The sequence below is a fragment of the Triticum aestivum genome, chromosome 1B (genome assembly GCF_018294505.1).
Source record: "Triticum aestivum cultivar Chinese Spring chromosome 1B, IWGSC CS RefSeq v2.1, whole genome shotgun sequence".
Classification (NCBI taxonomy): domain Eukaryota; kingdom Viridiplantae; phylum Streptophyta; class Magnoliopsida; order Poales; family Poaceae; genus Triticum; species Triticum aestivum.
Window position 1 is genome coordinate 404,154,694 of NC_057795.1, and position 10,751 is coordinate 404,165,444.

The following is a 10,751-nucleotide window of genomic DNA, read 5'->3' on the forward strand; positions in this document are numbered from 1 at the left end:
CGTTCTCCAAACAAAGGTGATTCGAGGTTTAGAACCAAGTAGGCACTCCACTTGTGCTGCAGCAGATGATAGATTATTTCCAAAGGAAAAGAAGAGTAGATGATTCCCAAAAAGGAAAAGATGATTATAGCTCTACAGATGGCGCTTGTTTCGAACGAAATTGTCGTGTAGGCTGATTGAGCTGGGATAAGCAGACTGACGCTTCCTTTTTCCTTTCTCAAATGTTGCATTGACGCTCGTTCTCCGTACCATTTTCTTCTCTATCCAAAAGGACCATCATCATGTTTCAAATGTTACAGGTTACGATTTGCAAGGTTTGTGAGAGTAGGATCTAGTACTTGATAAAGTTCACAGCAACAAATATACTTCGCTAGAGCACCTCACGGGTTCATCCCAAATAGGTGTAGTCGACAAACAAAAATACGCTACAAAGTGATTCCGGTACGCCCGTCTCAGCTACAAGACCGGAGACTGAGTTCTGGCCGGGTCAAGGAGGCTACACCTACACGCACACAAGCTGCAGCAAAGCCTTCCAGTACCGTGAGCATGACGGGTTCTGGTGTATCGCCCTGAGAAGCCACGCCCCGGGACTCTGCATCGTTTCCAGCAGTTGCAGTTTCTTCTGCTGAGGACCTGTCGCCACCGCAGTCGACTGGCTCGCCAGAAGATGCATTTGGAAATAGAGCTCAGCAGGCCGCAATTCTGCACAAATCAAAACCAAGAAACGGTCAGATAAAATGAAATGGACGTTTTATCTGTTGGGGCTCTGAGCTTCAGTTTCAGACCTGGGGGCCAAGAGAACCACTCGAGGCGAAGGTTCTTCTCCCACTTGGCTTTGGAGCCGAGGCTGCCTTCTGCTTGGGCCAGTAGGAGTGATATGATGGGTACGGCAGCTTGAGACTTCTGCTGTGCCTTTCTGAGGCTCGAAGCTGCGCGGGTTATATACTGAGGAGCCGCATACCTCCGGGCAATCTCCATATGCATAGCTCCTGCCAGGGTGATTTTGATTCAGTATGCAATGAGAAAGTACAGAGAAGCAAACTCATCTAACTAATGTTTAGTCCCGTTCGCTATCGCCCCTTCAGATTATAAAAATATAACATAAAATTTGCAGGCAGTGGACAGGGTTCGTAAAAACTGAAGGGTTGAACAGGCTGTGTGAATTCTACTTCCCTGATTAACTTGCATAGAAATGTGATATCTAAGCATCTACTTGGTCACTGTAGTACATACTAGATGTGAAGCAGAGCCCAGCAGCTGGTCTTGTGTTATGGACAATGTTCAGGTAAGACCGCGATGCTACTGTGAATGCTCACGATCAGGAAACCAGGTGATGCGCAAGTCACTCACACAAACCAGGTGATAAACAAGTCACACGCAGTGCTACTGTGAATGCTCACTACCAGTAAACCAGGTGATACGCAAGTCACTCACACAACTTTCTAAGTTTCTTAAGCAGATTGCACGATACTGTGATCATGATGCCTACTGGAGTATGGAGGTAACAGAACATCGAGTACAAAATTTAACTCCATATAAGAGGTAACCAAAAAAGTTTCAGGGAAAACTGACAATTAAAATAAGCTAACCAACAAACAGAAAAAAAAATAACAATCTGGCTTACCATTGAGGAATAAGATGCAGCTATCAGCATCCTTTTCCGCACATGCCTGTGCAAGAGCTTTTTCAGCACTTGCAAAGTCCTCGTCCCGCATAAAACACTGAGCACATGCTAGATTAAAAAGAGATGGCCATTTTGATGGGTTGCTACCATTCCTTTCAATGCATTCTTTCAGATTTATCTCTATTTCATCAGAGCCACGGTTCACTGAACATAAAGATTCAAGTTGCTTGAGCATTACCCAGCCAACCTCAGTATTCGTGCGGTTCTGCAAGCATTTCATGTATTCCTTCCTGGAGTTCGAAAGATCGCCTTGCACCACATAAGCCCGACACAGTTGCAAGTGTGCAAAGAAAGTATCCACACTCGGAGGAGCAACTCTTAGAGCATCTGTAACTTGAGCAATGCCGTTTTCATAGTCATCAGATTGCAAACTAACCTCTGAAGACAAAAGAAGTAGCAAGTACTTCTCATAAAGGATGAGTTTATGCTCTTGTGAATTGCTACTGCTGGACATAATTTGTAAAACCAGCCTCTTCAAAGTGGCACAAATATGTTTGGGGTACTTCTCTTCACGTGCTTTTTGGAAAATAGCAAGCACAAGCAAGTAGCGTGCATCTTGGTTCCATGGTTCTTGATGGACCAACCTTCAAATGAAGTTACATCTTAGTTTGCCAACCAAAGCCAAATAAGTATAATGTTGTCAATGTCGTAAGTTGGAAAAAAACATAGCTTTGCAGGTTGCGTATTCCATTGTATTGACTTAGGTACTGGTCTTCACATGTTGGGAATGAGAACTTTGGATAAGAGGTGCAGGTAGCATAGCAAGACATTGTTGCACAAGCTTGAATTTGATGCGGAGACCTTAGACCCCTATTAGATGTGTGCCCATGGGACAACGGAGTAACCCTTACTGCTTTGTGAGAAGCAGTCCAATCTCCGCTCGACAGCAGCAGAGATCCAAGATGGTTTCTGCAGCATGCAACGAAGGCAACATTATGATGAATATAGTCATAGTCATGGTTTACTGTCCCAGGGAAGATGTTACCTTACTAAACTGCAGTCAGGATACATGTGTAGAACCTTTTTCAGGTAAGACAAACCACCCTCGACCCCTAAACAGTTGTTTGATTCCCCACCAAACTACAAGCGAAATTTAATCTATATTATTACAACTAGCATACAACCAAAAAAAGGAAGAATAAAATCCACCAAGTACCAAAAACAATTAGGGTACTTACTGCCTTCCCCAGAGCAATATTTGAGTGGACTTCACTCATCACGTCATAGGATGTAAGTCTAGGAGGCGTACTCAAGTGAGGTAACTGAAAACGCTTGCTTGGCTGCAAAGCATCTAATGCAGAGATGATGAATTTCAACTCTCTGTTATAACTGGGTTGACCAGGGAGTGTATGAATGACCGAAGCTGCAGAATCCTTCCCAGCTATGTTGTATGCTAAGGTGCATATGAATCCCAATGCCCCAGTTGCACTCTCCTGCTTCATATTAGATAAGTTTTCAGCCAAGTTTTGTGATATGGAAAGAGCTTCATCATGCCGTCCAAGTTTCCACAGTGCAAGAGCATATACTTGCAATCCATCAACGTTCAGCAGTCCTAGAAATTTGAGATGACCCGTTAGTGTGTACTACCTCTGTAAACTAATATAAGAGCGTTTAGATCACTACTTTAGTATTCTAAACGCTCTTATATTAGTTTACGGAGGGAGTATGTTGTATATAGCATGTGCGAAATAAATTGATATAATAGTATAATATGCTTGCCATGCATGTTTGTTCAATTCACAAGAAAAATAGGAAATATAAGCTTTCAGTTGCTTGAAGTGGAAACTAAACAGACCTTGTGTTTTCAACTCTTCGCACTCGCACACTGCATCAGTTGCAAGACCAGCCTGCGGTCAATGCGATGATTTTAATTAAAGAAGTGGAAGTGCTTATGGGGAATTAAAAGGATAACCACCTAACTATAAGATTCATAAGTACTCCCTCTGTAAACTAATATAACAGCGTTTAGATCGCTAAAGTAGTGATCTAAATGCTCTTATATTAGTTTACAGAGGGAGTACCACACTAGGAACAGCAAGCTTATTACAGATACAGAAGTCACAGTAAACACATTTTTTCAGATTTACAGTAAACAGCATGATTTAAGCTTCTTGCTCTGAAATAAATAATTTTATCAAACCATGTGATAGTATTCTTACCTTACATAGTGATCGGGCAAGATTCACTGAAACATCAACAAAAGGATATCTATTGTCTAACTTGGACCCGCGCACCATGTCTAAAGCAAATTTCGCATGTTGGTAAGACGTGATTGCAGATTGAAAATCTGATCGCACTTCAGAGACCAGGCCATTTATATTGTGTGATTCTGGGTAATGAGGCGCTCGCTGAACAGCCTGTCTTACAGCCATCAATACCTACACAACATAAAGCACCACATACACAGAGACTGACATGTCAAAGAAGGAAAAGAAGCATGTAATAAGTGTAAACAACATAAGCATTGCTCAAGAAAGATTACATATACATAACCTGGTCTCTAAATACCCAAACCCAAGCACTAACTTATGTAGGCATAGGTATAAACATGTGCCTAGTGAAACCATCTGTAGCACTAACTTAGTGACAATGCCAACAATTCAACAACACTATGATGTAAAGATGAGACCATATAATAACTACCACCAGGTTAAACGGCTGCTTTAAAAAAACATCACTTCATTTTGAGCATGAAGTGGCCAATATTTACTTCGAAATTAACTTTCAACAACACCAGAAAAATGAAATTGAACATACCTGAGGTGACAGAAGTTCACCAGAACAAGCTGCAATTGTTCCAAGGCCAATCTGGAACTCTGGCAGCTATGCAAATATGACATGAGAATGAGATAAAACTAAAGTACGGAAATAACTAAGCAAAGTATTAAATTACATTAATAATAACAGACAGCTCAGTAAATTGTACTTACAGGTAGTATCTGCACAGCTCTCAAGCAGCTTTCATAAGACTCATTTACTGCACCAGCCCTTTAAGATCATGCCAAAGATTAAATAATTGTAAGCAAAAATTAAGTGCAGCAGTATAAGGGCCTTTTTGGCTTTCAGCAAAAGATGTAGGGGATGGTTACCTAGATTGGTGATTGTTTTCTGCCGACATTCCAGCCCATGGCAAGGCCAATGATGGATCAATGCTTCGAGCTCGATCAAATGCTTGTCTGGCCAATTGCTTGTGACCTGATTGTCTGTAAATCTGAAGGTCCAAATTTTAGTTACCTTCCTACTAGTAAAAAGAGCCAACCAGGCAACCAACTACTGCATAAATAGCAGTACCTTTCCAAGGTATGCCCAAGCTTCAGAGAGAGACGTATCCAACTGCAGTGCCCTGATAAGAGAATGCTGCTTTAAAGCCTGATTACTTGAGACTGAACCCAATGTAACCCAGAAATCCTTATTAACTGGTTCCAGCATCAAACCACCCAATGACATTTTTTCTGGAAGCTCCCTGTTGTACAGAAAACATAGTGTGTCATCAGAAATCTCCCAAACAAAGCGAGCATCTGATGAGCAAAGAAGTTTACCAAACAATGGGGTCTACAGAGTTATTTTCCTCCATGGTACAAATGAGATCAAGACAAATAGCAGTATCAATGTGAATATTAGCTTCCCAAGGAGTGAGGCGCAAAGCTCGTTGATATGAGAGTTTTGCACTATTTGCAGCTGACAAACATGTATTTCTCCACTGAAGGACGGAAGCTTTGAAATTTTGTTCATCCATGCCCCTCTTAATATGCCTATCCTCCCACGGAGAACACCTTGCAAGTGCGAGCTGACATAAAATGTGAGACATATGATTGAATACTTCAAGTTATAAGGTGCCAAGTAAATTTAGGTGATCAATTAATGGTAATAGAGGTACCTGAGTATCTGCATGCAATTTCCAAACACAGGAAAGGTTTCCAGTCAAGGAAGTGCAAACTTTAGCAGTTTCTGATGCTTCCTACATTAAACAACACCCAGGTGATACATGGACATGAAATGCTATTGATTCAGAACAAAGTATCATATACCAAAATACCTTCAGCAGATTAGCTGCCCAGGTAAAGGCCCCAATAGTTACACAATGCTTTGACCACGCAAGCAATGCCGAGGCAAGTCCAAAGTATGCAGAATGATTATGAGGAGCCATCTCCACGGCAGAACGGAACTGTTCGACTCCCTAATATTGTGTAAAGTACAATATCACAGAAGTTATTACCGGTAGCAGCAGCAGAGTCATAGATGCTTAAATTGGTCTTTGCTAATCAAAACCCGTAGGTATCCAACACAACTGATTAACTGAAAAAACTTCCTACCTTTCTGAAATAGCCAAGCATTAGCTGGATGTTTCCACTTTCAATCAAAGCAAAGACCCTGGAACTATCAAGTTCAATAGCTCGCCCATATGACTGCCAACCAAAACTGAAGTAAGCATATTCAGAAGACTCACTACAACACTAAATTGTTTATGATCCTCGAAAGTGAAAACAGCACACCTTTACTGCAGCAGTAAACATGCCCAAACGGTGGTAAGCCAGACCAAGTGCCTAATACCAAATATGGAATGTTAAACCAAATACATTGTAAAGACAGAATGAACGCATGACTTGGGTTTCATCAACTTTGACAAGGAAATAAAACACGCACCTCCCATAAATCCGCACATGTTGGGTAACCTCGTATTGAGTGTTGAAGGCTCTGTATAGCATCTGACCACTTCTTTTGATGAACCTAAATTTGCCATATCGTGTCAATACTTACCATGGATATGTTCCGTTACGCAGTTTACAGAAAAGATAATCACAAGAAAACTGTTAACAAATTATACACACAAGCTTAACCTTATCAGTTTAAAGTATAAACAAAGAACACTCGTAGCTCCTTGATTCAAGGAAACAAAACAGCACAATTGTTAAAGCCTAGAAAGGGCTATAAGCCTAGTCATTGAAGGATAGACAGGCATAACAAGATCTGAAATATCTCTAGGGTCGGAACAAAAAAGGGGTTGAGCACCAGGAAGGAACAGTCACCCAAAGGGCCAGACTGCCAAATGACCTGGGGAGAACCCTCTGAACTGGTCGATTAAAACGAGCAGGTGACGCATGTGAAGCAGGCTCCCAAAAGGCATCAGAACATTTGATATTTTTATGATAAGCGCATTTCAGACAACTGTTTTACTGCTGCTTTGGAACTTGTTTTGTTTTATACTTCTATTGATGCAGCAGCGCAAAAAAAAAAAGGTGAAAAGGACAAGCCAGTACCCCATTGTTTTACTCTATGTACCTTGGTAAGCCAGTATGGAAGTATGCACTGCCCACATGTCTTTGCAGTGATGTACTGATGTCCACTAGAGGCACAATTGACTCTTCAACGTCCTCTCTATCAGTATTGCATAGTTGGCACCAACTCTGAGCTGCCCTTTCCTAGAATCAGCCACCTCGACTTTACAGCTTATACTGTGCCTTCAATTCACTTCAGCAAAACCAACTGGTGTGCTAACTAGGTTCAATAGCCCCATGGCAGTACTTAAGATTTCAGATCAAACATAAAACGAGGGTTCTATTTACTCTTTAGTTCCACCATTTGTAATCTCCTGATGTATTGACCATGTATAGTTTTATGAATCTGCCTATGCTCATTATTTTTGCTCTTAGTTTAGTATCTATCTATATAGTGTACTGTGTAAGAGTAAATATGGATATTGTGCGTTGGCAATGGCACGATGCTACATCCAATGGTCAAGTCAAGATCGGGCAAATCCTGCTGTTTAAAACCCTTGGAACAAACCCTTAGTACACCAGATCATGTCACATTGTATTTCAGGATGGTAGTTACACGGAACATTCACCGGCAGCAAGCACTACTGGCGCTGGAACATTGCAGCGTGTGGTGATGCCGATGGCCCAATTTTGACAGATAAACTGTTTGGATTTTATCGGCCCATAATTGCATAGAGATTAGGGATTTCAGTATCACTGTGCACAGATGGGGCTAATTAAACATACTTGTATATATAAAGCATACTGATGCATATTTATTTTTTACCATATTTCTAATCATAAAAACGCTACGCGAAGTCACGTGTATTTTGCCTATAATAAAATTGAGGAATATAACACACAAAGCAACAAGTAATAACAAACATTACTTGTAGAGTTGTACATCACCTATTCAGCAATAAGTACCAAACTTAATCCTGAATGACCTATTGCTGGTGGATTTTGCTTATCAGCAGTATGGATTTTGCTTATCGGCAGTATGTACTCCGTATTCGATTATCCCTCACTGTACATGAGATGAAAATATGTACCATAAAAGGAAAATTTAAACCAGCAGTACTGAGGAGTGATCCCTGGTCGAACAGGTGACTCATTGAACCAAGACCTTAAGCAGTTTGATGACCAGGCTGATTATACCATAACTAAACCTATACAGCATACCTAAGAAACTACTGCAAGAAGGTCATTCGATGGTTCCTACTGATGTAGTTCCTGCTAAACATCTTCTGTTATTATCAGATAATTTCATTATGCTATCACACCTACAAACCTCGTCGCTGATTTATAGAAAAGTATTAACAGAGAAAAAGATTATTGAAAATTCCTGCTTCCCTATCTAATCTCTACAGGACAAAGGCCTGAAGTTCTCTCTAACTAATGCCTATTGGCTTTGCTTCCATAGACTCTAAATTAGGAGGTTCCGGCCCAATTCAAATGTATCCATTCAATCGAAATGAATCCTTCAAATTTGCACATGATGTTGCCATGATCACTTCATCAAGCAATATAAAATGAGTAAAAGCAGCTGTCACTCGAGTGCACCTGCAAGTAGCCGAGTCTCCGGAAGGCCCAAAATGCGCGCGGCGACTTGCCGGCAGCCTCCTTGCACACGGCGAGCTCCAGGCTCTCCTTCCCCTCCGCGTCAAGCAAATCGCAGAGCGCCTCCTGCACTCACCAGCCACCAGACAGAGACAGGCCGCGTCAAAACACCACCGCGAGCAAACCAACCAACAAACGACTTCAATGCAACACGCAGCGCATGTGTGTGCGCCCGCATTCAACCGCACCCACCCCGGCCTCGGCGTCGTCGGGGTCGAGGGCCACGGCCCGCTGGTAGCACCTGGCCGCGCGCTGCGCGTCGCCGGCGCGGGCGTAGTGGTGGCCGAGGGAGCGGAAGTGCCCGCCGTCGTTGGGGTTCAGCTTGGCGGCCGCGAGGAGGCGCTCGGCCTCCTCCTCCGCGCCCTGCTTCGCCGCGGGGGCGGACATGGGGGCCGGCGGGCGGGTGGGCAGAGCTGAACCCTCGGAATCTCTGGAGAAGGAGGTGCTGCGGTGCTACTGGTACTCCGCCGAGCAGCAAACGAATCAGCGGCAGACTGGGATGGGATTGAAGGATGAATGAATCCAACTTGGAGTGGATCTCCGCGCCCCCACTCTACGCCGGTACAGTGGAGCGTTGGAGGAGGAGGAGGCTGAGGGAGGGATTTTCTTCGGGCCGGTGGTGCTCCGGTGGAGGGCGGAGAGGGTAAGAGGAGGGGAAGAGGGAAAGTAAAAGCACTGTTGGGACTTGGGCCAGGAACTTGAGGCCCAGATCGACCGGACAATGGCCCGGTGGACATGTGATTGTGTGGATAGACTTTGATGTAACCCTAAAAAAGTGACGTGACAATGGCCCATTTTGGTTCTCGGATGTATATGCTCTCGGATGAACAGTAAATTTAAAATAAATGTAGTGTCAGAAACGCTGTTATATTATGTAACGGAGTGAGTAGTAAATATAATTTAAAATTTCTATTTTTTAGATGTTTTTGTAACAAGTGTGCTTGACAATTTTTATGCTGGAATAGCAGTGTTTCGTCAGTGAAAGAAACAAAAGTGAATGTAACATTTGAAGGTAACAATTGACGCTTGACTTATTTATTTATTTTTTGCAGAGGTCAAACGCTTAAGCTTTTCACCTAAAAATTTGCATGTAGCATTTTGAGTGTGACAATGAACTCATGTAATTTTTTATATTCTTTTTGAATTTACAGAAAACATTTTTGATGCGCAGGAGCATATGCTCCCAAAAGACGAAATGAATTTCTGTGTGTGAACAGAGTAACAATAGAGTAATTATTTGAGGGAGGTCTAGTTTGCCCACCGCAACTTTTTTTCAGGGTTGATGTAACAACTTACGGCATCCCTAGCCATCAAAAGTTAAATATGGAGAGAAAAATATGCTAACCCAACAAGTCAAAAATAATGAAGACAAAGGCAAAGAAAGAAGAAAAGAGCAGGCCTTGAGTATATGCTAAGATCACACTTTTATCTTTATATGATCTGAAACCATTTCATTTTCTCAATTTTTCACATTGGTGACCTTCCACTTAAACCATTAAACGTAAGCCATTGCTGGCAATCTTTGTACCGTATATAGTGCTACCAATCGTCAGAGTTTCTCAATGCCAATGTGGCACATGACCAACACTAACAAACTGATGATCGAATGATAATCACGATGATCTTTTTTAGAGAGCGTGCAATGAACTAAGCCAAATGAATATGGTCATGTTCAATTGATGGCACAATCACATTAATCATTTGAGAAGCTACACGCACTAGAAGAACGCCCGTGCGTTGCAACGGGGCCGTATTAACTTTAAGAGTTCAATATTACGATATTGGCGACCTTTTTTATCATCAAATCCTCACACACACACACACTCCCCCCTCCCTCTTCCTCACTCTCTCTCTCTAACACACACACATAGCCTATTCTCCCCATTAATAAGACTTACTCAATTGCAATAATGTGTGGACTTGTGGTGAGCTTGACTAAACTAATGGATAGTGTGATATATTCTCCAATCATTTAACAATGAAATTTCAGAAATGGGAAGATTATGTAACACCTCAAGTCGTTAGCTACAGTGACCTCCCCCTAATGATGTCATGTCATCAGGCTTGCTAAGCCAAACTGCCACTTGATAAAAATCAAAGCCCAATTCAAATTTAAAATAAAGTCAAATAATTTATTTCGTCAAACAGTAAAACTAAAATGTACACCATATTCTATAAATTCCACTGATCTT

General features: G+C 42.0%; 1 protein-coding gene across 1 annotated transcript; it reads right to left on the reverse strand.

The window, feature by feature from the left end:
* Positions 1–282: 282 nt before the first annotated feature.
* LOC123127559 (tetratricopeptide repeat protein SKI3) lies at positions 283–9,204 on the reverse strand. Its single transcript, XM_044547297.1, has 20 exons — positions 8,752–9,204; positions 8,503–8,625; positions 6,329–6,412; positions 6,178–6,228; positions 5,998–6,090; positions 5,721–5,861; positions 5,562–5,642; positions 5,224–5,471; positions 4,976–5,147; positions 4,774–4,895; positions 4,615–4,672; positions 4,442–4,507; positions 3,844–4,062; positions 3,480–3,531; positions 2,863–3,236; positions 2,670–2,764; positions 2,357–2,593; positions 1,625–2,271; positions 786–989; positions 283–702 (listed from the first exon to the last, which is right to left on the reverse strand). Exons 1-20 carry the CDS (start codon positions 8,944–8,946, stop codon positions 503–505), a joined length of 3,462 nt encoding a protein of 1,153 aa, XP_044403232.1. The 5' UTR covers positions 8,947–9,204; the 3' UTR covers positions 283–502.
* Between the last annotated feature and the right edge of the window lie 1,547 nt (positions 9,205–10,751).